The 27,274-nt window shown below is 36.9% G+C and overlaps 2 protein-coding genes across 3 annotated transcripts; one reads left to right on the forward strand and one right to left on the reverse strand.

Annotated features, from left to right (window-relative positions):
- The first annotated feature begins 17,549 nt into the window (after positions 1-17,549).
- On the forward strand, positions 17,550-20,087 carry LOC145906340 (E3 ubiquitin-protein ligase DTX4-like). Of its 2 annotated transcripts, XM_082993758.1 has the most exons (5): positions 17,550-18,073; positions 18,340-18,545; positions 18,738-18,970; positions 19,286-19,360; positions 19,613-20,087. In XM_082993758.1, the coding sequence occupies exons 2-5, from the start codon at positions 18,350-18,352 to the stop codon at positions 19,814-19,816; spliced, it is 708 nt and encodes a 235-aa protein (XP_082849884.1). In that variant the 5' UTR covers positions 17,550-18,073; positions 18,340-18,349; the 3' UTR covers positions 19,817-20,087. The 2 variants fall into 2 exon arrangements, with proteins under 2 accessions (XP_082849884.1, XP_082849885.1); XM_082993759.1 differs by lacking the exon at positions 17,550-18,073 and having other exon boundaries at positions 18,088-18,545.
- Positions 20,088-20,716: 629 nt separating this feature from the next.
- On the reverse strand, positions 20,717-27,274 carry LOC145905600 (AH receptor-interacting protein-like). Its single transcript, XM_082992844.1, has 8 exons — positions 27,077-27,274; positions 26,477-26,675; positions 24,289-24,410; positions 23,783-23,856; positions 23,471-23,573; positions 22,858-23,004; positions 22,145-22,334; positions 20,717-21,828 (listed from the first exon to the last, which is right to left on the reverse strand). Exons 1-8 carry the CDS (start codon positions 27,212-27,214, stop codon positions 21,797-21,799), a joined length of 1,005 nt encoding a protein of 334 aa, XP_082848970.1. The 5' UTR covers positions 27,215-27,274; the 3' UTR covers positions 20,717-21,796.

Genomic DNA, 27,274 nt, shown 5'->3' on the forward strand with positions numbered 1-27,274 from the left:
TGATAAATTCAGGCCTTTAAACAGGCTTAGCGTCAATCCTATAACATTGAAGATCTGCGTTTTAATCGTTGTTAAACAACCAACAAAACGGTAATAATACCGACTGTTAGATAAACTTTCATCCAGCCAATGTAAACAGTCTCGTTTGCTTTCCGCACGTGACTGCTACGTCACTAGTGTCGTGTAACGACACAACTCCAACTTTATCTGTTGTCGATATTTCAGCGCCTATGATATGTTTGACATATTAATTTGATAGTGGCTGCTTTGTCAGGTTCAGTAAGGGTTATGAAGCTGCCAAGTTGATGCATGAAACAGTAATGCTAGCCAAACACAGTTCTTGATAATAATGTTTCCTGGTAATCAATAAATGTGCAATATTTTCTGAAATCAATACAACCACACTACTTTACTGATATATGAACTATTTGACGAAGATAAAAAACACCATCGTTTATTTTGATTTCAAACTTTCAAAATCCAAGAAATGCCTGCATTAAAACCATTTGAATGAAATAGCTGCAATACAAAAAATAGGACATCGTCATTTAAACGATTCTGGATGCTTAAATGCACAAGCAATTTACAAACTCTGCTTGGAAACAAGAAATGGAATTTTATGGAATTGAAGAAATCACATAGTTAAAAATCCAGTTGTGCATTTAACCACCCAGAATCGTTTGAATGGAAAAAAATAGAATTTCTTGGAATTGAAGAAATCAAATGATTACATTACTCAAGTTTAGTTTGCCGGAAAATCTTAAAAACTTCCAATTGTAAACGAGGCCGTTTGCAATCATTGACAGCAACGAGTATTTGAACAACAGACAGGTGGGCTAGTTTACGACAGACCTGTGCGCCAAGCAAGGGAGTTTGCTTTGAGGGGAACATATTGGTATTAATGGTAGGTTAAAGCTTCCTATACCTAGTGTGAAGTGGGTACGTTAAAGGGGTAAGGTAAAAGAGAGTTCGTATAAAGGTAAATCAGTGTGATAATATTTATATCAGGTAATACTGCTGTATGTGTTGCTTAAACAACCAACAAAACCATCAAATTTAATCTGTTGGCTAAACTTTTATTCAGTTAATGCAAACAATTGCGTTTACTTTAGGCTCGTGACTGCTATGTCACTAGTTTCGTGTAACAATACATTGGAAAGTTAATTTTTAAACATGCAACTGATGCAAACCAAACAAACTTATTGCTACAAATGTTTTAACAACGATTGAAAAAAGCGGATTTTTAATGTTTTCGAATTCAACCTAAGTCTGTTTCAGGTCCTGAATTGATCATCATGAATCGAACAACTATAATTACTGGATTGCTTTTAACATTATCACTCGTGTTTGCAATGACAAGTGTCATCTTACCTCACTGGGCGGATGGTGGTGGATTATTTTGTAAGAAATCCAACTAGTAGTAGACCTGTAACAATTCAGTGACATAATAAACAGTTCCAGATAAAAAAAATCGGTTTAGAAAACTCAAAATCTTTTCGTGGAAGGGTTTTAACGTAATTTTATTCTCCATAAATCTTAGATTTCGAACATTTGTTCCTTCAGATATGTCATACCCAGCAAAGAAAGCCACCGCCGCGATGTTAATACTTGGAATTCTTTGTCATTTCGTTTCTGTATTTCTTTTCATTACTTCCATTATGTGTGAATCCCAGGAGTCAATGGTGGCAAACCTGTTTACAACAGTTGGTGCAAGTAAGTTTTTTCATTTGGAAATAAATACTAATTACTTATCAACAGTAACCATTCAATATAATTTTGCATCCAATGTAACCAAATGGTAAAACTGTGTAGACATAACCTACTAGAAAACAAGTATAAAAATGTTGTTTGCAGCTGTGTTTTACATGATTGCGGTTGCTGTGTTCGGGAGTCCCAGAGGTTTAGATGGAGACGGAGGAAATCGCGGACCAAGTTATGCTTTGCTTTGCATCGCATTTGCCCTTAGCTTTTGTTGCCTCTTTGGCATCTGTGGTGTTTTACATGAGAATGAGGGTAACCGTTATCAGTTATAACTGTTGGTTTATCTCAAATTATTTGTCAGTTGGTATTCATAATTCGATTGTCACTATGAAAATTTCATTATTTCATATAATCATGGGGTTTGCAGGCTTGGCAGCCCAGGCAACGCAGCCCAGCTGGATCAACCACTTTTTCCTGACAAGTCGGAGCAAGATTTAAACAATCAAGCTCCCGGTGAGGTTTGAACTCACGACCCTGGGCTAACCAGGCCCAACGCTCTACCAACTACAGGAGCTCAGTGGTTTACCGGGGTATATTGTGGTCAAGGTACACTGGTGTGCAAGCTCACAACTTGCCAGGCATTCTTCACACATACGTAGGGGATCTCTACCACCGTATCAGATAACGCAGTAATATTTCATGCAATGGCATGATAGGCAGGATCGCCCATCGCGATACTTTAGCTGTGATCGCCAAGCAAGGACCTGCGCAGTGGGGCGATGCTGTCTATCATGCCATTTCATGAAATATTACTGCGTTAGTTTTTACTTTCTTTGCTTGATTTAAATTTGCATCGCGACGTAGTTCCCGATGATAGTGCACAAAATAAGTTTTCCAAGACGAGATTTACTTGCATTAGTTTAACTGCACTGCGGAAGGTACTTGATTTGCACAAGTATTTAAGCCATGATAGGTAATCTCTGCTTGGTTTTTGTTTACTGAAGAGGGTGACGAAACAAAACGTAATAAAATGTCGGATCATTTTGTTTTTAAAAATGATTGTTCTGTATTAACCAAGCCATTGGGACAATGCAAGCACCACAGGTGGGTTTAACTTACAATGACATTTGTTCGTCCACACAGGAAATCGACAAGATGAAAGTCGAAGAAGATTGCTGGCCGAAAACGTCCAAGAACAACAACATCGACAACAAGAACCACAAAGGAATCGACAACGGGAACAACTAGAAAATCATAGACAGCCACGAACAAGACAAGAAGACAGAATAAGACAACAACAAGAAGAAAGGGAGAGAGAGCAACTGCCAAGACAGAGGGAAGTACAACAACAACAACAACTGAATGAAGCATATTTATATGAACAATATCAAAACGAACCGAATCTTCAGCAATATGAAGACGAAGAAGAGATTGGTCAACAACAAGAAAGGTTACAACAGCAGCAGAACTCTACAGGTAAGTGCATTACCCTCACCTTTGCGCTAAGTTTAAATGTAATTAATCGTTTTCTTAGTTTATCCGGACACATGGTCACCAATGGAAACCTATATAGAGTTCGTTGTGCTTGAGGAAGGTTGTGATGAGTTCGTGGACGTGTACAAAAAGTTTCAGTGCGGCTATCAACAAGAGCTTATTACGGTAAAAGGAATGTTGCAGCGAAAATAAGGTTGTTCCACTGGATGCATACTACTCGTTTCTGTTATGAGTTGCAGAGGTTTTCAAGCGCCTTTCTGCGTTCGGTCTGTATTCTTATGTGAGAACGCGGTAGCTAACTGATTGTTTTATGAAATTCCATGAATTTAATTCTGCGTTAGCCGTTGTGTTTTATTGATCGCTCAAAATGCTGATAGGCCGTTTTAGGAGATTTACGTAAACGATATCACCGCTAACAATATTTCCAACAGATTGAACGAGTTCAGAACAAGAGTCTGTATGCCCAGTTCCAAACGCAGAAGACGTTCGTTGCAGAAGAACTCTATCACTACGGATTAGAGCACATTCCTGTTACAAGGGAACTTTTCCACGGAACCAAAAAAGATTCTTTGGAAAGTATCTGCCAGAGCGGATTCGACAGAAGTTACAGTGGTGACAACGGTAAGCAGAAACGAAATTAAACAGCTACAAATTTAAATAAGCTTTCTGGTTCGATAAAAACGCATCTGATAGTTCTTGTATAAAGTTGAAAAAAGAGTTGTCATGAAATAAATATAATTCAAATGTCCGTCATCAAGTTGGTTTGACAAAGACGAATGTACAAAAACCAAAAAAATATAACGAAGTTAATTATTAATGCCTCCGTTTTGTTTGTTGGTCAGCTGCTGCATATGGAGATGGAGTTTACTTTGCAACAACTTCTGATTATTCCGATCAATTTGCACAAGAAGATGAACATGGAATTCGACGAATGCTGTTTGTTGAAGTGATTACTGGTCTTTACTGCCTAGGTTATGAAGGCATGCGCCATCTTCTTACAGTTAAGAATGAAGCTCCGTACCACAGTGCAGTCGACAATATTAGCAACCCTACTAAATACATTGTGTTTCGAGACGCTGGAGCGTATCCCAGTTACGTCATCACTTATAGATGAATTTTAGGCCTTTTATTTTCTGAAATAAATCAGCCTAGACGGGAGCAGGGGTAATGAGACTATTTCTATGTAGGCTTAACTTGTTTTTGAACAAACCAATGTATTTTGATTCGTCTTAAAAATGAGCATAAATCACATGTAAGTTATTTTTGTTTGATGGTCATACAATGGTCATTTTCCGAATATTAAAAGATATTAAAAAGATGATTCGTTGTATATAGTTGTTTCAGTATAGTTTCCATCATCGCTTTTAACGCGATGAACTCGATGCCTAAATTCGCGACATTTCTTGCATACATGAAATTTCTTTGAGCGATGTTTGAATAATTTAAATTGTGTTATAAGCGGACAGTCAACCACTATCAGAATCCATGCTGATTTGCAACGCTTCAATGTATCAAGCTTGCGAGAATCGCTCTCGGTGGAGTTTGGTCAGACAAGTAAACACGCCGACTGTGCCAATGTGCAGTCACATATTATTAAGCGAGTTATTTGTATGAGGTTTTACATATTCCTCGCCCTTTGTCTTCAAAAACTAACATTGTTTTAATCACACACATATCACCCAAGTTAAACTATGATATGCCATGTATAGTGATTCAACACAAGTACAGTATCATAAATATTTGATGAAACAAATAACGTAGCAGTCACATGCGGTAAGTAAAAACGATGTTTTGGATTGTTATTCTGTTCAGGTCTGGATTATGAACCTTCAGTTCAGGTCCGGATATTAAATCCTATTTATTGCTGGAATATGACGTGTTTAATGTTTTTTAAAATTGATTTGTTTCTTTGGTATTTTCCAAATTACTGGGTATGAATTCACCAATTTGGTTTACTTCTAATATAAGCAAAAAGTGCCATCTTGTCACATTTGGCCGACGAAAATTCGCGTGGAATTTTTTCCGAATTTGCATTGCTGCAAAATGACTCGAGTATAAACCGAAGTATAATCACAAACTAATCGGTGATACTCGTCATAATGCGAAACGTCCACGTCTAAAATTGTTGAATTTGTTGCAGTTTTGGCAACGTTAAAATCCTGGATGAGGTTCACCATGTCGGCACACCATCTTGTTCGGTGAGAATCCACGAGCAATTAAATTGCACCAATTATGGTATATATGTGGTAATTTCCATAATATGCCATGATAAATATGTGGGACAAACATCAAAATAAAATAAGTTTTTCACCAGTATCAAGTGAAACTAACAGAAGTTTCGAATTGAAGTCAGCTGATTTGTTAGCAATATTGAAAAATCGATTTCGCCTGAACGGGCAGTTTTCCACCAGTTGACAAACTCCTTTCTCCTGGTTTTGAAGTAATTCAATCCTTCAATTGATTTCATTAGGATTGCAGGGTTCGCAGGCCAAGCATTGTAGCCTAACTGGTCCTTGCAACTTGCATCTTGTATGCGGGAAATGGCTGCTGCATATGATATAAAGGAAATTTTGAATATAAAATATCATCCTACTAGCTCAGCGTTAGGCTCTACAAACACCTGTATAAGCTTGAAGATTGGCTTCCATTGCTTTCATCTTTGCTTCAAATCGCCTGAATTCATCTTCCCAGGTGTTACTGGCACCGGGCTCTCCTTTCGGTCTCTAGACACCACGAGATCCAACAGCTCCCGGTGGACTCCGTTTTCCAGGAGGACACGGTGGTCCTGGTATCGGATCTTCGTTGCTTCCTCCACAAGTAAGGATGACCTGATTCGCTGCACAAGCCGAGAGTCAAACAATTTAACAAAATCAAAGCAATGTTTGTGAATTCTGATTTTACCATTTTTTATATTTTAAGTTTTGAATGTAGAAACGAAAAGTTCGACTACGATTCTTCCCAGACGCGTTTTTGTAGCGTGAAGGCCGTGACAGACGAACGGGTGAATAATCTAAAGTCGTACTTCTATCACGACATGCTTTGATTTGAAGTTATCGGTAGACTGATCGATTATTAAGCTGTCCCGTAAAACACTCTCCGCCTTAGAACGAAGGCTGAAACAGATTAAGACGCTTGCTTTTTCTCTTCGCCGAAAACGAGTCGGATCGGCGAGTCAGCTTCGAAGCTGTCTTAAACTGTAATGTAAACGGGGGAAAAAGTTTCATCGCAACACCTTTCTCAGTTGCCTTGTAGCATTTTCCTTGCAAAAAAATACAACATCTCTATTTTATTAAATCAATAGAATCTTTCTTACATTACGTCCTGCAAAGAAAAGACTGTGTTCGGTAACATGGTAGTTTCATCAATTAATCTATCAACAGCTTGACCAATAGTGGAAGTACTTTGTTTTGCTTCGTCCGATCTTTCGCAAAAAGAAAACAGTTGCTGTAGTCCCCACACAAAGTTCATACAATGATCTTAAAACCAAATTTTTTTCGCAGTGTTGGCATTGATGTCAGAAGGTTCTTCTTTTGGTGTGGTTTTCATATCTTCACAACATGACTAAAGAATTAAGTTTTGTTTTTTATTTAACCAATTATATGTTATCTCAGTCTTTTTGCAGATTTCCAGCGCCCCGCATTTGTTGATTGTCGATAGTCGTCACGTCGCCTGTCTGAGTTTCTGTGTCCGCGAATTTTGGCTGCAGTTTTTGTTGATGTCGCAACTTGGTAAAATTTTTCGTGACACTTCAAGTTGTTCTTGGTTCTAAAGCAGAAACTGCTGTAACTTCCATGAACAAATTACACTTCTTATTTAAAATGTCTTTGTTCTAGGAAATATAGTAATCACAACTTCAGCAACATCTGTATTAAGTTAACTGCTACAGTAATCTATGACTTACATGTTCACTTTATACTGCTCAAAGCCAGCTGTAATCTGTGTAATTTCGTAGCGGTACTTCTTGTTAGCTTGGAATATTAAAACACAAAGGAAAGCAATCGTTGCTGGCGCGGTCGTTAACTGTAATACCTGTTTAAGTGTGTTTCTCTGCGCTGCAAAGAAAGACTTCCTGTTCAACCTGAAAAATTTAATTTTGGCTCTTGCCAGAGGAGCTTTAAATTATTGAGTAATATGCCTGGTAGAATCAGCAATAAGCTTTTCAAACCTGGTTGAAGTGATTTGACCTGTATTTTTGTATTATGGACAAACAACAAAAGTTGTTTTTCGAGAATAATCAAAGCACGTATAAATCACAGAAAGATAAGTTGCACACTAGTATGAACAAAAATATGACGAATTATTGTAAAATATACTTTGAAAGATTGAATTTTGTATTAAAAAATGCACATTAGCTTTCGCGAGAACCTCTCGCTTCATCAAGTGTACATAAACACCATGCTATACAACAAACAAGTGCAAGACGGTCAAAGAAAAAGGCCTGAGGAAAGCGAGAGGTACGTGAGAAAGCTTGTTTGCATTTTTTTTTAGTACAAAAGTCAGACTTCTCAAAAAGAGTGCCAATATAAGACATGCCATTGCATTATTTTTTAGTAGCACAATTACTATAATTAGCGAAAACTCATCGATAAGTGATAATGTAAGTTGGATACGCTCCAGCGTCTTGGAACACAATGTACTTAGTGGGGTTGCTGATGTTGTCAACTGCACTGTGGTACGGAGCTTCATTCTTGACTGTAGGAAGGAGGCGCATGCCTTCATAACCTAAGCAGTAATGACCAGTAACAACTTCAGCAAAGAGCATTCGGCGAATTCCATTTTCATCTTCGTGTGCAAATTGATCGGAATAATCAGAAGTTGTTGCAAAGTAAGATCCATCTCCATATGCAGCAGCTGACCAACAAAACAATTGGAAATATTATTAATTTAATAACGTTCTAAATAATGAAGTTTAAAACCAACATTTAAAACAAATGACTATTAAACTTTAAATAAAACTTCTGGTAAAACTTAATTTACTTTTGCAATCCACCTTCATATGGACAAAGAGTAAATGCGTACACCAAGGAAGATATAAGACAGTTGCTCCCGTGGTGTTTTTTTACTTTCAGATAAATAATATGAACAGTGTGTAATTAAATAGAGCCATCAGATATGATAGAGGCAACCTTGAAATAACATTTTGATTTGTAGATTGCGTTATAATTTAGTTACTTACCGTTTGCACCACTGTAACTTCTGTTAAATCCGTTCTTGCATATACTTTCCAAAGAATCTTTTTTGGTACCGTGAAAAAGTTCCTTTGTAACAGGAATGTGCTTTAATCCGTAGCGATAGAGTTGATCTTTCACAAACTTCTTCTGTACTTTAAATTGGGCATACAGCCGCGTGTTTTGAACTCGTTCAATCTGTTGAGTTAAAGATGTTTTTTTTTTCGAACAACCGCTTTACTTTTTACTTTTGCTTACGGGGATTTACTTTAAATAAAGCCACCACAGTTCACAGTTCACAGGACCTTAACAAAACAACTTTCATTACCGTGATGAGTTGTTGAAGGTAAGAACACCTAAACTTGCTTTTCACATCCAAGAACTCCTGGGAATATTCCTCTACCTTCTCGAACTTTAAATAGTAACCGCTTTTCATTGACGACCAGTTGTGTGGAAACTCTGCTTAAAAAATATAACAAAACGTTTTAAGATATTGCCTCTGGCATGAGTGTAATCCACTTACCTGTTGAGTGTCGCAGACTTAGCTGCTGTAACCCTTCTTGTTGCAGGCGCGCCTGTTGTGCTTGTTGCTGTTGATGCTCACGCTTTATTTTTTCTATTTGCTGTACTTGATGTATTCGTTGTTGTTCTTGTTCCCATTGAAGTTGACGCAGTTGTCGTTCTTGTTCTTCCTGTTTTATTTCTTGTTCTCGTTGCTTTCGTCGCAGACGTTTTACTTCTTTGTCGTGTTGTAGTTTTTGGTTTTGTTGTTCTTGTAAGAGTTGGTCAATTCCTTCTTCGTATTCCATTTCTTGAAGATCCAGTTCGATTTGATATTGTTCATGTAAATATGTTTCATTAATTTGTTGTTGTTGTAATTCCCATTGTCTTTGCTGTTCTTCTCTCTCCCTTTCTTCTTCTTGTCTTCGTCTTTCTCTTTCTTCTCTTCTTTTTTTCTCTTGTTTCTTACGTTGTTTTCTCTCTATCTCTTGTTGTTGTTGTTGCATATTTTGTTGTTGGAGCCGTCGTATATCTTCATCTCGTTGTCGTTGTTGTTCTAGGTGATCATTGTCCATTAATCTTTCATCACTTTGATTTTCTGTTTGCAAGAAGAATGTTATATTAGAGTCCAATTGTAAGTTCAGGTATTTCATTAACTAAACATCACATTATCAAGAAAGTTTAACATTTAGAAACACACTCGGTATTAAGGCAAATTTATGTCGACGTTTTATTAATAGCTAAGTACGTCGTTGCAGGTGAAATTGCCATACAAAATGTTTGAAAGGCTCATTTCGTAAATTGCAATTCTTATGGTGCGCAAACTACTATCGAAAATGGCTTGATGATGATTGAATGTCTTCAGAAAAAAACCTGGGTTGACTGGTCCAAGTTTAACAACATTTTGTGACTTGAAATCATAAACAAATTAACAATGTTATAATATGCGTTGTTGTTGATCTCTCTGTTTTAAAAGAAAAGTAAGACTACCAGCAAGATTTCCTTTAAATCCACAATAACAAGCAAGGAGGCTTGCAACGAAAGCAATGCAGAGTTGAGTGTAACACGACCCTCTTGAAAAGCCATCACTCCAATCCATTGCCAGGGGACTACCGAACACAGCAACAGCAATCATATAAAAGATGACTGCAAATAAACATGTAAAATATAACACGTTCGCCGTTTGGTTGAATTGATTTCACAAATGCAATTTATAAATCCAGGTGTAAAATTTGACAAGGACCATTACGGATCCAAATTTATGCGCTTGTTACGCTTTTGCTTGCAAATTTATCTGGATTTTCTCAATAAAGCAAAGAGATCTTAAACAAATACTGTTTGACTTTACAAATAGGTTGGTTATACGTGCGCTTTTCACAGGAAAGTTTGCAAACTCACCAGTTAACACATTAGTGACTCTCATTGTTATCAGCGTACATTCGTCCTCACAGCAACAATAAAAGCTAAAAGAGATGAGTGAAATGGACTGGAAAATTATTCCAATTATCAACATGGCAGCTGTTGCTTTGCTTGCAGGGTTTTGTTCGCCTGTTGAAACGGAAGGGTTTTGTTCGCCTGTCTAACGGAAGACCATTAGGCTACATCCCAAAACATATTTCATTTAGATTTCAAAATACCGAATAATTAAAATACGTTAAAGGTCGCCTCAATAAATACACTGTTTTTTTTAAAATGTTTTGCAAGTTATTGTGAAGGAACCAACCTCTTGAAAATAGTCCAGTGGCATCAGTAGACCAGTATGGTAAGATTATCGCCGTCATTGCCAGAGTTAGTGACAAAGCCATCAACATTCCTGCATATGCGAAATGATTTTCGGAGAATTTATTATGTCCATTGTGTGCTGCAGAATGAAAAACCGTCAAAAATTCTTGTAGCTTAAAACTAAGTACGTTATTTGCAAAGTAGCCATTTAGAAGGGAAAAAAGTGTGTCGATGGTTTATTTAAGTTACTATTTGACTTGACAGAAGTTTTTTTAATTTACAACTAGTCAGTGCTACCTTCGTCATCTTCCCAAGCACTGCAGATACCAACGAGACAGAAAAAGTAAAAGGCGAATGCAATGCACAGCAGAATATAACTTGATCCGCGATTCCATTCATATGCGCCAGAATTTTCTTCTAATCCTTCTAAACCTTTCGAACTTCCAAAAACAGCAACGGCAATCATATAAAATACAACTGAAAACAAACAGTTTATATTTCTTCTTAGGAATGCCTCCCCCATGCCACGCATAGAAATAATGTGTTTACATTTTGTTTTGTTTCAGGCAAGTAAACAAATAACACAGTTTTAACACAGTTTCACAAAACAACAATTAGGAACCCAACGGATCGATGATTGTCCCGAAGGTTCTGCAGCAAAACGTTATGTCATTTTATGTTAAATTGTGAAATTTACTTACTTCGCGTACGTGCGCATATGATATTTTGGGTCAATCGCTTCGTTTCTATCCGACATATGGGTTAATCTCTGACATATGTGCAAATCGGCTTTGGGTTTTAATTTCACATCGACATTTTTAATAATCCTCTCGAATTCATTGTTTTATGTAATCTCAATAACCGTATATATTTTGATGGCCGTAAGCCACAAAAGTACGAAGCGAGAAAACTCACTATGCGAGAGAACGAAGACAAAAAGACAAAAGCAATTGAAACATAACTCTCGTCGCTGCATTTTAACGTTGTATGTTGTGAACCAAGGTATGTTTCTTTATCGTTTTCAATTTTGATTAAAAAGTCGCAAAGGCAGTTCTTGGCAGATGTTTTTAATAGTCTTAGGAGTCAGATAAATGGCGAGTGTTCTCTCTACACACCCGGTCCCTGCAGTTCCACAAAGTGGAAATCTGTGTGCCAGCTAGTTCAAAAGCTAGCGCAGTGCCAGAGTCAACACCTGCACTGATGAGAGCTTATAGGCCGAAACAGTGTCTAACAGCAGTCTGCAGCTCATAATTCATATCGTGTTTATTTTTCCCCATTGTAAGCTGAATCAACGGAATGCTTGGAGAGAAATAATCAACAAATCATTTCAAATAATGTGATTCACACACTTTACGAACGATGCTGTTTATATTAAAATGCAAATTATATCGTATTGTTTATTAAACTCACTTGCTCCAATTGAAGTGAACAAGTTAACTACCATGACATCCTTTTCTCGACAAAAAACATAACCAATGAACAGAAACGTAGAAACCAAGTGAAGTATAATTCCAAGTATCACCATACCGGCTATGGCTCTCCTTGCTGGGCTTAACATATCTAAAAAATTAAATATCAAGATTTCTAGAGATAAAAAGCTACCTCAAAGCTACATGCATTATGGTACAACAGTATCACATCAATTTGTGGAAGGGAATTGTTGTTATAAAAACTTGTTTTAGTAAGACACACCGCGATGGCGACGCATTAATTATGATAAGAAGCACATACACTTTTATTTGAAATTAACGTCGGAATTGACCTAGCTTAATTGCTGCTCTAACAGATTGTTACGCGGCGCCTTTAAAACACGTTAAACGCCACACCAGGACGAATGAACGTTTGGAAACACTGGGTTAGTAGGTTCTTACGTTTTGGTGCAGCGCTGCACGTATTATTTCCACAGTAGAGAAACAATCCGAGAAAATTTCCACTCGACGATTCCTCAGCCCAGTGTGGCAAGATAGCACTTGTCATTGCAAGGACGAGGGCTGAGGTTAGAAATATTCCGGTGAAATATGTTGGTGAATTCATTATTTTAGCGAGACAAGCAACAGGTGCAACACTAATTCTAAAGCATTAAAAATATAACTGAGAAACCACTTATAACAGTTAACCCTACCTGATACTGAATCGTTTAGCTTTTAATACAAACATTGTTGTTTGTTGTCTGCCACATGACTTCTGTACGTCACCCATTTAATGTAACAATGCTTTAACTCCACTTCAGTGTGTCAAAGCTGTAATATCAAGTATTTGGGATGGTTTTATTTCTTGCCCTGGCCAGAAAGTTTTAGTATATATGCTGATAGTAACTTTCACGTGTTAGATATAAGGCGTTATTGTCCTTCTTACTACTTAATTGATTTGGATTTTCATACTGCGACTGTCATGTATTGACACATAACATTTTACCGACTTAAGCAAATTACACTTCTTATCAAAAAAAATCTATGTTCGAGAAAATATCGCAATCGTAACTTCAGCAACATCTGTATTGAATTCATTATACTGGCACAGCTTTAATTAAAGATGTATTTTACTAACTGCTACAGTAGTCTGTGACTAACATGTTCACTTAATACTGCGAAAAGCGTACTGTAATCTGTGTTCATCTCGTAGCGGTACTTGTTGTTAGCTTGGAATATTAAAACTCAGAGGAAAGCAATCGTTACTGGCGCTGTGCACCGTTGGTCGTAAACTATAAACCAGCGTGGGCGGCTGATGTCTGTTGTTTTAAAGCTCGTTATCTACCTGAAGCTGAAACAAGATTAGGTTCGTAATTCCGGACACAATCGTCAGGGATGGGTGAACTTCCGTTTAATTTACGGTTCACCAAAAGGTTGTTGTTGATTTCCACCATCTGAGATTTAAAATTGAGTGGAGGCGAATAGATTTATTAGAGTTAAAATGTTGGGTTTTTGTCATTGTTTTGTAAAACTAAATTATTTTAACTTCAAAGTTTATAGATTACCCCATTTTTTGTGCGTTGTTTATATTGTTCAAACAGTTCTGTGCACAAATTTAAACTTTCGGAAGCACATAGAAATCTTATGCAAGACTTTATGTAACTTTTCATATCACAAATATCATTTTACGAATGGGCGTTACGTCTGAGAAAAGGTTATTTCAGCAACGTCAAAGTAGTTTGCCACGAAAAAGTTTAATATTTACTTGTTACCTTATTCGTTTCCAGATATCTTACCGAGCAACTGTGTGCGTAGGTGTTCCGAGAAAGGAGAAAATAACTGTTTCAATATTTGTTTACGGAGCTGGGTGCGTAAAGCGAGGTTTGCTTGTGGGAAATGAAGCAACCTAAAAGTTTTGGTTGTGGCACAGTAGGTATGCTTGTATTGAGCTTTTTTTTTCTAAATCATCAAAACATTTTGTATTCACTTATATATCCTAAAACAAATAGCATTTTCTTACATAAAATACTGTCAGGAAATTCGTTAAACTCTAGGTTTTGCTCGTCCATTGCTTTAACCAATGAAGGCATATGCAATGCCTGCTAGACTATCAGCTGTGACACAGCTTCGTGCCACAGTCACCAACTGTACTGGTGGGACCTTACAGATCAAAACAGAAGTGTGTTCACTCTGTCTGCATCTCTCATTGATTTTAAGGCCCTTTCGCACATATAACATATCAATTATATTTACAACTTTCTTTTCTTTGATCCGAGCTTGAAGCTGTTGCTCTTGCAAGACGCTGCTTTTGGAAAATGTTTTTTCGTCAACATGATCTTAGGTAAAAATTCAATTTGTTGTGAACTTTAGATAATGTTCGCTTCCTTGAAAAAAACGTCAGTTCTAACAGTCAATCGACTCACATTTGAACACACATTGGAGAAAACCCGTTCATGTTCAATTTATTCGGGCGTAAACTATACGACAAGGAATCGAACGAGAACATACAATGAAAAATAACCTATGTGCGTTTCCTTACTCTTACAGAAACGTGGTCAAAAAAGAACAGGATGTCTTTCAATAAACTCACAAGCTTTTGCAAAAACAATTTGCTTGGTCGTCGTTTCGGTCGTTATGAAATCGACAAAGTACTTAAGTAGGACGGGTCCATCTCACATTCTTCACAGTTTATACCACACCCCTGGCATCTCCTGCGCCTTTGGGATTCGAGATTACGGTGAGTTGTGTGACTGACGGGCGTTCAAATACCCGATTGGAGAAATCGTCCAGCAGTCACTTCAAGGTCTCAGAAAGCCCTGAAAGGGAAGGAAACCCAACCACACCTGCGTTGGGGGAGTTTTGCCACATTTAGATGAGGATGCACGCGGCCTTCAATGGAAAGGAACGAGGGTAACCACTTGCTACTTTGCACATCACAAATCTCGTCTGTAGACCGCAGATTCTCCGCTCTGGTAAAAACTTGTGCACTTCACCTCGGCTCGCTTGTGGAAGATGGAATGCGTCGATCGGAACGGCAGATACCTGTCAAAATGTGTTGGTTTTCGGAACACGCTTGTGCGCAGGGTCCCCCGGAATCAAACATCTAAAAACGACATAACCTCACCAGCACACTCAAATTGTATGGTGAACTTGATGCTCGTTAGAGTCGGGCTGTTCGAACAGCGATTCCACGCTGTCGCAATGCACATTTGAAATAGTACCATCAACGTAACGTCGGCAAAGACGCAGAGGATTTATAAATGTTGATAATGCTCTTCGTTTAACGGACTTCATGGCAATGTTGGCGGCCACAACTAAATGCGAAGACCTCACGATGTTCCAAAATTGTGCTTATAAAATTCCTAAGTGAAACACCATTTACGCACTGTCTACATTGTAACTTCAATTCTGAAACATTAAAGAAAAAGACAATAAGAACCCCCGAAAACGACAATAAACCCGGCACGGTACTGAATCGTTCCATCTTTCCAATGCAAATAATCCTGTTTACTTTCTGTCACGTGACTTTTACGTCACCAGTTTGGTGAAACAGTGTTCATACTCTGATCTTTCTACTACTTCTGTTTCAATGTATGTAAAATATTTGTCTTTTAAGTTAAAGTGACATAGTTGATGTCAAGTTCAACGGATCAATCATAGGATTTATGTTAGAATTAATCAAGTATTTGCAAGTGGTGGGACGTTATTGGCATTCTGGCCAGACGCTTGACTTCAGCTTTTGTATTCCAGGTGCTCTCATCGCGTTCTTTGGCATATTGAAATGATGCTAACCACTTACTAATGAAAAACGTGTTGTTACAAACGCGGTACTAACTATATACAGAACAGCATTTTATTTATTAAACTTATCACACATACAGAGATATAATCCTAAGTATTGTTATATTAGCTGCTACTGTAGGCCATGTCAGCATACTCAACTCATACTATGGCAAGGTGGTAAACAAGGAACACTAGTATAGGAAAGCCAAAGCTATACTGCTGACCAAACACGGGTGTTCTCGTCATCAGTGCTATGAACTAAAAGTACACCAGATATCATAACTTGTTGTTGGAATAATTAACTCAGTACATGTTGTTCGCTGGGAAAATTAAACGGATCAGTAAACAAACCTCGCTCGCCAGGTACACGTCGTAAACCGTTGCTAGCTGTTGTCTGTTGTTTAACTTCATCTGCCTCGAAGTCCACAAAAGCCGCTACCGTGATTTGATTTGTGTTGCAATTGATCTTGTAGATCGTGTGAGCAGATGTTTCTCCTGCGCGTTCCGTGAGATCACTTTCCTACACACAGTTTGTTACCTGACGTTGGACAATCGTACCAACACACGAAACTGAAACACATGATGCAATAAACTAAGATTGAGCTATTGGTGAATGGAAAGTTTTGTGCGTGTTTCAACTGCAAATATTGACAATATACTGACCGATTTTTAAAAGTACAAACCCGTAATGTATATATTTACTGTGAGACGTTATATCGAATTGCCGTAGGAATTGTGACGTACATCCAGATCAGAATTGTGAACTGGGTTTCTGGGAAGGCAAATCCGGCCGATTCTAGAAATTATTATCCAACAGTTTTGTCCAACTGTCTGCCTGATATAATTCCTTGGTTCGTCGCGTAACAGCAGACTGATGTCAATGTTTTATATTTTCAATATTTTGTCCTTCTTTCACTTCTAGTGTTTAAAAAAGTTTATCTAATCACCCATGGTTGTATCAATATGTTCCAATATAGTTAAATGATTGCCTTTTTGCTCTGTTATGCCCCACACTGGTAAATAACGTATACCGAGGTAGGTAGATTCATACGTCAAGATTTTTTATATCAGCTGTGCACGTGTCACGCTTATAAAATATTGTGCCCTGCATAGCGATTGCAAAGCAACAATGATCAGGGAAACAAAATGCATCGTCAGCCTGATTTTATTTTCATATAATATTGTGGCGGGAACGGCATTTTTAAACCATTATTTACCCTTTCATTGTCAGCACGTATGGTATGTAAAAACATAAGAAGAAGGTTGTTTAAAATTGTGGCTTGAAAAAGTTTTCGTTAAATGTGTGTGGTTAATCGCAAAAAAAAACAATACTTAAACCTACAATGGGTAACCCTAAGGACCTAAGAAAGATATGATAGATACCAACAGATGGATTGGTTGCAGATGTGTATGCGTAATGATTTATCAGTTATCCAGTTGGCTTGCTTACAAAATAATGTAAATAATCGACCGGTACTGTTGGTTCATGCAGAAATTATCCAACCGGCAATGTTAATTTGAGTAGCTTGTACATGTTATTTTTTGCATTAGTCCTTTGTGTTATTTACGCCACTGGATTTCATAGTATTTTTTAGGTACTAAATTTTAGTTATCTGAAACACAACAAGGGTGATATTACTTTTTACTCTTTGTGGTTGAACGAGCAAACGAGCAATCGAGCTGCTTATTATGCTTCACGCATGACTGCATCTGACTGAGAAACTTTGGTTCCTGTTTGTGATTGTCAAACTGGTCGACGCTTACAGTTAGATAAAAGCTGCAGGGTTAATTGAGATGGTGCTGAAACCCAGTGTATATTATCTTACAACGTCAACGTTCAGTTATTATTTAGACAAAAGTAATTGCATACGTATGAAATTAGCTGCAGCTTGATTGTGGTATCACTCAACTTCAAATCGGAAAACTTTTTCTCATGAGTGTGTTTCATATTCTACATTACAATTATTTATCGGTATATCAGACCTTCAAATATAGCAAAATAGTTTCATTTGCTCACACACACACACACACACACACACACACACACACACACACACACACACACACACACACACACACACACACTTATATCACTGGTAAGACCCAAATGTGTGGGATAAAGGAAGGTAAAAAGCTTGCTGGATTGAAAGACAGTCTGTTAATTAACTCCATTTCTAACCAAGCTCCTGTGTCTTTTTAACCACAAACCTGTGTAGCTTCACCTCTATTAAAGCTTGTGATCAAACTCAGGCGCCGATGTGAATGATTAACCGTTACTCAGTACTCATCGAGTAGGTAAGTCTAGAACGTTGTATAAATGTTTGTTTGCAGCGTTAAATTACCTCCCGTTTCAACCTTTTTACAAACAGTCACAGCAGAGGAGATACGGTAGCTTTCACGCTATTCGTTTACACCAAATGAGGGGGTTTAATTCGATAACGTCATAAACTACCAAGTTAAAGTGTGTGCCACTACAATAATTCTTTTCAGCCATTGTCCAGAAAGCCTAAGTTGGTTTCATTCGTTGAGCTAAAAGGTTATGTAAGCTTGTGCATGTAAAGGTGTGGGAGTATGGAATATATTGCTGTGTGGGAATCTCGTCGAGCTCATAACAAAGGATGGGAAACTTATGAAGGCGATGTTTGCAACTTACTGGAGAAGGCATTTGAAAACTTCGCCAAAAACCCAATGCAAAACAACTTGCTACAAATATCACAAAACCGAACGTTCGATTTCTCAAAAAGTGAAGAAGCCAACAGTTCAACAAGTGAGGCACTTGCATTACTTTATACGTTAGTCCAAGCCTTTTTCTATCAACTTCACACTAGCGACCCACGTGGCAAAATTGGTAATTTCGTAAAACAAATCACAAATGCTTGAAATCGCAATGGATTGGAGTCTATTTAGTTTTACGTTGCTTGGTGGGAAATTGCTCATTAATCACTTTCCTAATTGACAGGGCGCGTTTACCCTATACGCCGGTTAGAATTGCCGGGCGAGAGTGCTGTGGCCAAGCAAATAACTTGGAGGTGGGACAGCAGCAATGACAACTCTCTGAATTGGAGACCGTACAGTGCGAACGTTGTGAACCTACTTGAGATGAAATTTCAAAACTCGCCAACTGTTGAAATCACCCAAGACTTGACTCAAGTCGATTTTGATTACGTCATTGATTTTCAAAACATGACTCAGGTAAGAGCGCTGCCCTTCCAGTGTTGCAATAGTGCATGTTTAACAGCACATCATGTTAAACGAGATACAAATGTGCTGGTGCGAGTACCATTATCTTAGAAATCAACAGATTTTAGGAGGGAGTCCAGTAAGCCTTTGCGAAGAGAAATCTTACAGTTTCACAACAAATAATCACATCCATGCCCCTGGCTGTCAAGCGCTGACTGCACAACCTCTCATGGGCCAGACATGAGACCGGTCGTCGTCTTGGGCGTATAAACAAGAAGCTTTTCCACTTTACAATTGCTTGACGTCATCATTGCAAATACTTTCCAGACAAACAAACAAACAAAAAAACGCCGCCTCATATCACGTGACAAGGTGCAGCATCCGTATCCTCGTGTAACCAAGGTACGAAATTTGCTCAAACAAAACAATTTAATTAACATGTTAATTTATTCCTAATATTTTTATTAGTGATCAAATTTAATCAAAATTCTGCAACTGATCACAGCAAATATGTATGGTGTGCTTCTAAACCGTCAATTCGCTGTTCCAACGTCACATGTAGTTTTCAACATGCTCGCGCGGACGCCATTGTAACAAACAAAACACAAAATCATTCCACGATTTCTTTTATTGCAAGTGAACGTTCCTTCCCAGGTTCCAACACCAGCTGTTCCCCAGCAAAGACAACAACCATCATCAGAAGATCGAACATGTCGAGTTTGTTTGGATCAACGAGCTGAGATGGCGTTCGTTCCGTGTGGACATCTTTGCTGCTGCCCAAGATGTTGCGCATCTGTGAGAAACACTTGTCCAATATGCAGGGTCAGATTCACCAACACTGTTCGAATTTATATGTAGAGGTTGATAATCGCACGATGTACTTATTTTGTTTTTACCATCCAAAAGTAAAACTACAAACGTTAATATTGAGAACTCGACCTATTCGTTTAGTTATAATTATAATCACAAGTTGCCTGATGGTTGAGGCCTCGGTAAAGAAAATTTAAACGTGAACTTTCAGTCGTTTAGCTAAAATGTCTGGAACAATTACGTTGATTTCGCCCTGTCCGGATTTTTATATGGTGTTATATTTTTTTTTCGTCTTTTCAATAAAAAATCCGTCAATTTTTTTGTTGTTGTTGTCTCGGTGACTTTTACCAAACTAGTTTGAAAACATTCACATAACAGGCAAACTTTCACTCGTATTAACAACATACATTTTGTCACAATTTCCACAGCTATATTAATTTTCGCCAGGTGGCGCTGTAAACAACATTCGGGCAAATTTGAGGTGAGCATCGGTTAAAGACCAAAGAGGGGCTAGTCTACAAAACTTTTTTTCCAGTCGACAAAACTTCATATTAATATGCGCTACAAAATTCGTTCGAAATTTTGTGTCAATCTATGCATCGTGCCAAAACATTATCGGAATCCATTGAGAAACAGCAGAGTTATGTGCGTTTGAAGTTTTGTCGACTGGAAAAAAAGTTTTGTCGACAAGCGTCACTTTGGTGGTTAAAGCGCCCGACCCGCATACCTAGCAGAAATCTGGATTCCTGTCCAGAAAATTCTGGGTTCAAATCCTGGTGTGGTAAAAAATATATGATCAGGACAAAAATAACTTGTCTGGAAAACCTACATTTTTAATTTTCACGATTATTATTGTTTGGCACTAATCGTGGAATTCAACGAAATCAACTGTTATTTAGAGTTGGAAGTAACACCACCTAAAATACCTGGAAACACTTCAAGACAATAATTGATGTGCAAAACATAGCACGGTGATGTATTACAAAAAAATGTGAACAAACTTGACAGAAATTACCAAACTCAAAATACTTATTGCTGGCGTCAAACAATATTTTGCACGACAAACTTTGCGACACATAGATACTGCAGCTGGTGCTAAACTACAAACTGATCACATTTTTCCAAGGAGAATATTTGTTAGTCAGTCACATTCTGCTGTGCTTACTGCACTTATTGCGACCTAAAAACATGGATGCAATGTTACAAAAGCAGGGAAAAAGTAATTTTTTTCACCATAGTATAAAACGATGCAGAAAAACGGCTGGCAAACAACTTTACTTTTCTTACAAAACTATGAAAAATATGAGAGAGTTTTAAAGTTCAAGCACTTTTCGATGAAAGACAAGACTGGCAGGGTAACAGGATTCATAAAAATAAAAACAACAAACTTCATTTTGTGCCATAGATTTTTATGCTTGTTGCAACAATGAAACAAGCATTGAAGCATAAACAAGAAGTGGTTTGACTTCAAAAGCATAAAAATGACGGATTCAAAAGGTTTCCACCAATATTCCAGAAAAAAACAGTTACCCAGGAAAGAGTTTTGATAAAATACGGCCACAGAGATTTTTTATCGAGATAATGCATCAAAGAAGTTTCATTAAGAAATATTTTCTGCGAAAAAAACAGCACCTGAAAAATGTTCAATAGATTTCAATGCGACTCAAAAGCATAAAACGTCTTTTTGGCTAAAATTTTGGGCTAGAGGTAGCTTTTGTGAGTCTTTGAACAACCAAAATCAAATATTGTTGATATTGACATTAAATTTTCTGGTAACCTCAACATGAATTGAAATTGTCACACAAACATGCTTTTCAATGGGACTTACAATACTGACATTTGAAGGAGAAACTTTTTCAGATATGTTTGTAACTATGCAAAAAAGTTGTGGGACACTGGAATTTCTTCAATGGGAAAGGGGTACAGTTCAAATTATGAATACAGTCACAAAGAATTTAGATGAGAGTGAAATAAAATGGTCCCGGCATAAATTTCTTGGCATGAAAAGGTTGCAGCAGATCCATACATTTATCCATGCTGAGAACCAGATAAGTACATCCCTAACAATTAAAACACATTTTTAATCTAATTAAACCTGAAATTTTTCAGAAAATACTATAATTTGGAGATTCTATTGTTATTGTGCCTTGGGCAAGTTCTAGATGCATGTGATATCCTCTTTGAATACAAAAAAACATTCTACAGAATTTTGTACAGTTTTAGATCCTATTTCAAATTGTAAACATACACATACAAAAAATAAACACACTTTACATAATGGCAACAATACGGGTGACATAAAATCCCGACGCAGTTCGTGGCATAGGGCATATTTAAGGGTAGGGATCAGACGGCTTTAAAAACCAGAAAACATGCCTTTCAGGTGTTTTGATAACTCATTGTCTCTCTCCTTTTGTCGGACAGCAAGTTGTTTCAGTTCCTTCTCCACAGCTGCCTTTACTGACGGGTCAAGCTTCAAAGCTCTCTCAAAGTCCAAGCGACATTCTTTTTCGTTGAGCACAAAAGCATGTGCTTTTCCACGCTTAAAAAGTGCTTTAACATTTTCCTGACGAAATAATTATTACATGTTAAAACATGCCAGATACAAAATACTTAACAAAACTACATTTGTATGGTAGGTGTGTCGACAAAGGGTGATAATACAAGTTTTTAAAGGCAAAGATCAACTTTTCAAACTGCTTTTCACTTTACAAACCACAAAGGTGTTCATAAGCCATGCTGTTAACATTAGTTGCTTTAACCTGCTTTAAAAACTGGACCCTTAATGAAACACATCATATTTTATAGTGAGATGCAGACAGGGACAATGTTTCTACCTAATAAGTCTCATCAATATGGCTATGGTGTGATTTACAACAAACCAGTCAGATATACAACTAAGCAAGACTTCACTTTGTGGTGACTATACAGTTGCTGTTATCTGCCATTGGTACCAAACCAGGTAAAACCAATCAGAAACAAACCACACAACATTTGTGGCTCCATCGCACACAACCACAAAGTTGCACCACAATGGGTGATGTTCATTACTTAAACAGTTTATGCACAAACCACATATATATACTTACACTGCCATCAATCTTCTCAAGAACTTCTGTACAATGAGTGATGCACATCTGATATTCACCCAAGCTAAGTTTACACTGAGAGAAGTTGAGTAGAAGTGGAATCTGTTGGTTATCGAGATCAACCCATGTTTCTGTGCCTGGTCTCTCCTACAAACAACAAGGATGTGAAACCTGTATGTTTGTTGCGAATGCGACCAAAAATTTGAAATAATGTGAAAAAACTGTTGCCATGGTACCCACTCAGGCATATAATTAATGTTTATTCTCTTAATTAGAAAAACTTTAGTTGAGCGAAACGTTCACAATACAAAACAGTTTATAAAGATAACAGACAAAAGGTGGACAAGATATTCTGTAATTGTGCATATGGATACTTTGTAAAATAATAATGCTTTACAGCTGGCTTGGTAGACAGCAACGACTTTAATACTGATAAATTACCTTCTAGTTAATTGTTTTAGTTATTTAAATTGGCATGTATTCTGTAAGCATTTTACATAGTTACCAGTTAGCTTGTTCATAAATTTGAGCTTTTCTTCAGTAATAAACGGATTAAAGGAATGGGGTATGATATGTTGGATTAGGGTTAAATACTGTGTATTAGAGGACAAACCTTAATCTGCAAATGCTTGAGACAACCAATGGCATTGGCGTATTTCTTTTCCGCTTCATTTATTTTGCCTTCATTGAACAACTTATTCCCTTCTTCATGATATCTAGAAAGCAAATAATGACTGTTTTTTTGACTTGAGGCAACATACTGCTATTTCAATCCCATTTTTGAATTTGTTTGCAAATCAGAAAAGAAAGTAAAATTATGAACCACATTTTGCTTTTAACATCTTTATGCTTTCTGTGCTCGAACAAGTTTCAAGTAAATTTATTACAACATCAAATCCTGTTAAAAAAATTTCCCTTTTCCTACCTTGGTACGTTAGCTAACATTTCTTCTGGGTTCATTTGCCAGAGTTCTTTTTCATATGTGTTCACTCCTTCCATCTAAACAAATGTACTGTTCTTTAGCAAGTGGATGGAAAAAATATTTCATAGGTATGCAGACCTGATGCTTGCTCAGCAATGCTGGAATACCATTAAACCTTAATATTTGACAAATGTATACATCATAACATGCAATGAATGTTTTCATGCAGTCTTGAAACATGAAATACTTAAGGTCATTATATGTGCAATCACATTATAAATATGACTATTTGTGATGATGATATATGTGCCTTCCAAACATGCAACATACAAGTTAGCTTTCAACAATGATAACAGAGTATTAGGATTATGTAATCAAATACAACTGCAACATATGCTAAAAATCAATTGAGCAACTAGTCGACAACTGAATTGTTGGCAGTGTCGATAGGGGCCAATTTTACATCAGTTTTAACACCGTATGCCACAATGCTGGAAATTTTCTTATACCTTAATCAGCTCAAACTCAAAGTCAAGTGGTCTCATGTTTTTCTGAAGGTCGTTAAGGTCTGGGTAGCCAAGCCCATTCTCTACAGCATGAAGTCCACAAGAATGTGAAGTATTATCACGACCTGTAACAATAATATCAACGACATTGTTATGGTTACCATACCCGAGGGCATATCAACGCTCAATTAAGATGATTCTTTCATTTACTTGAGATAATAATATCCTTTTGCTTGAAATTATTAAACTTAGTTGGAAAGCTTCTCATGACATAAGATAGTTCACATGTTGTGCAAATAAATAATACAAACTGGTTCTCAATTAATTAATATATATATATACTTGTGATTAAACATAAAAAATTTTAACATGTAAACATTAACTCTCAAACGCTATTGAGTCGTTTTAAAGGTTTCATTCAAACAATGTGGACTTTATATTTTCTATTTAGAAATCCCACATTTAATATGTTTGCACAAACTGAGCTTACACATTTCAGCTAACTGATAACATTGGCTGGTAAAAAAATTACTTTGAACAATGATGGTATTTAGGGTGCAAAACAGGTGTTTGTCGCCTAATTGTGTATCACATATCTGCACAAAAACTAACACAGAATCAACAAATGCCATATGATTGTTCATTGACTTTTGTAACAATGAAAACGACAACGATTATTTTTGTGATGATGCTGTTTGTGGTGAACACATCTTAGGATTTAAGGTTGCTAATGTCATATCTTTCAACAATGAAATTGTAGGGTCAACAAGTGTTCATTGAAGCATTATCGTTATGTCAACACCCTCTATAATATCAGTATATAATTAATTTGAAAGCTACCAATGACCAAAGAACTAATGTAATATTAGAACACAACTATCCTGTTGTAGTTTGAACTGTCTATACACACATGGAACTACTTATATCAAAAGCATAGTGTATGTCATCAAAAACAATTCGGTTGATGTTAAGCAGGTAAAGTTTTTCACTGAAAACATTATGCTAAATGTCCTAAATGCCTGCAGGTTTTTTCATTTCAAATTTTTTGGCCGTTATACATGAACAATTTTTAGCGATCAATAACTATAAAGACTGCTGGACATTTTACATATGTATACACATATATATTTTAAACCAAATATAAATACATATACATTCAAACTAATTCTCTACTCAAAAATTAAGGTTTTAAATCCAAAACTATTTGTCCATAACCAAATTAAGGCATTTTAATATCAAATTGCAGGAAACAAAAAAACAATAAAAAATCATTTGATATGTTCTAGCCATAAGGTAAAGCTAATAGTTCAACAGCTATGCCGCACAAGAACAAAATTGTGCAACAAAAAAAATAAAGATTCAAAATCTGTCTGCAAAACAATTTTATGATTAGTAACTTTTGATAAACTGTGGTTCAAACATAGAAGGTTTGAACATGTTGAGTTAGCAGGTACGTAACTCCCTGACCTTTTTTGGACCAATTGGAATAAAATTTTAAATGTGTGATCATTTGCTAGGTTTCATCTAAATCCAAGAGATAAGAGTTTAGAATGTCGTTTTTTGGTGATTTGAGTCAGAACAATTTATTTCACAAATTACTGAAAAAATGGTATATACAAAGCACAGGTGCCTAGTTTTCATTTTTCCAGGGGGGGCGGCTATATTATGATGTCATAATTTGTTACTATGATGTCATCAAGTATCGAAAAACTGTTTTTGAATTTCAATGCATAAGGCGTATTAGCCAAAAGGGCGGCATTAAATATGAACACACGAGATCGACAAAGTACCTGTTGCTGTTGGCATATTATACTGCGAGACTGACGTTACAACAACCGATGTCAGCTACGCAAGCGAAACTAGGTGAACATATTTTGTGTGCGTCGTGTAAGAAACACATTGTTTTTAGGTGTTTTTTCATCGAACGTTACGTATGCGACGAGTTACATGGTGTGGGCAGCCGCGCGTAATAGCCACTCGTTTTTTTTTAAATAGCCACCCCCTGTCCCCCGGACTAGGCGCCTATGATACAAAGACATATCTTACAGGCACAACATTTTTTTTCGATCTGGCAAATATATATATATACCACTTATTTTAAATGAATCGATTTTATTTTGTATATACAAACTTTACTGTGTTTTTACATTTAAGAATGATGCAAATCTTAATACATAAAAAAAATATTTACCATGATGCAAATCTCTGAGACTTCTGGAAATTACTGGATAATCCACGACGCACTTAATGGGGCATGAAAACCTTGCAATCTCCCCAGGGACCATGGTGCTAACACACAGCTCCCAACATTCCAGCTTGAAGCTTCGTCCAATCAGAAGTTCAAATGGTTTCTCAAACTCCCTCGAATCGTCTATTACACTGCTTTTATCCTGTAAAACCAATCGAACTATAAAAGCTGTTGGAATTGACTTCAACAAGTAATGCATATGCACATATATACATTTTTAGCCAATCTGTACCTGAGGCATTGTGACATCAGACCTATTGATGATGTCAAGTGTGAACCCAGATAGGAAAGTTTGTTTTTCGCGCAGATGATGTTTTTCCGCAATCGTAAATTGTGTGGACAATTGCAACGTTTAATCATATGTCAATGCATTAGCTAATTAATATTGCACAGATTATCGGTAAATTTTCGCAAAAAGTGTGACATTATTTCCAATCTGGGCAGGAACCATGAATTATTGTTAACGTTACATGATTTTCAGCAAAAAGCACAAATGTTTACGTTAAATACAATCATAAGTAAATGGAAAATCACTAATTGTACCTCAGCGGATGGATCGATTGTCCTAAAGTGAAAAGTTGCTTTGGCTCCAGCTTCTATCTTGGGTTTACTTCCATTTCCCTGCTTTACAATCGTCTTCTTAATTTTGTCTTTTCCAATAACCTCAGCCATCACGACCATTACGCTCGTTCTTGATGTCACTAATTGATTTTATTCAATTTGCTTGCGCCATGCGGTAAA

The sequence above is a fragment of the Ascidia mentula genome, chromosome 6, assembly GCF_947561715.1.
Source record: "Ascidia mentula chromosome 6, kaAscMent1.1, whole genome shotgun sequence".
NCBI lineage: Eukaryota > Metazoa > Chordata > Ascidiacea > Phlebobranchia > Ascidiidae > Ascidia > Ascidia mentula.

Bases quoted from the DNA above. Each gene is read 5' to 3' on its own strand.
- LOC145906340 (XM_082993758.1), top strand. From the start codon at position 18,350: ATGGAATATATTGCTGTGTGGGAATCTCGTCGAGCTCATAACAAAGGA. The intron at 18,546-18,737 runs GTGAGGCACTTG...CCTAATTGACAG, and splicing joins AGAAGCCAACAGTTCAACAA to GGCGCGTTTACCCTATACGC. The intron at 18,971-19,285 runs GTAAGAGCGCTG...AATACTTTCCAG, and splicing joins ATTTTCAAAACATGACTCAG to ACAAACAAACAAACAAAAAA.
- LOC145905600 (XM_082992844.1), bottom strand. From the start codon at position 27,214: ATGGTCGTGATGGCTGAGGTTATTGGAAAAGACAAAATTAAGAAGACG. The intron at 26,676-27,076 runs GTACAATTAGTG...TTGGTTTTACAG, and splicing joins CAATCGATCCATCCGCTGAG to GATAAAAGCAGTGTAATAGA. The intron at 23,574-23,782 runs GTAGGAAAAGGG...TTTGCTTTCTAG, and splicing joins ATGTTAGCTAACGTACCAAG to ATATCATGAAGAAGGGAATA.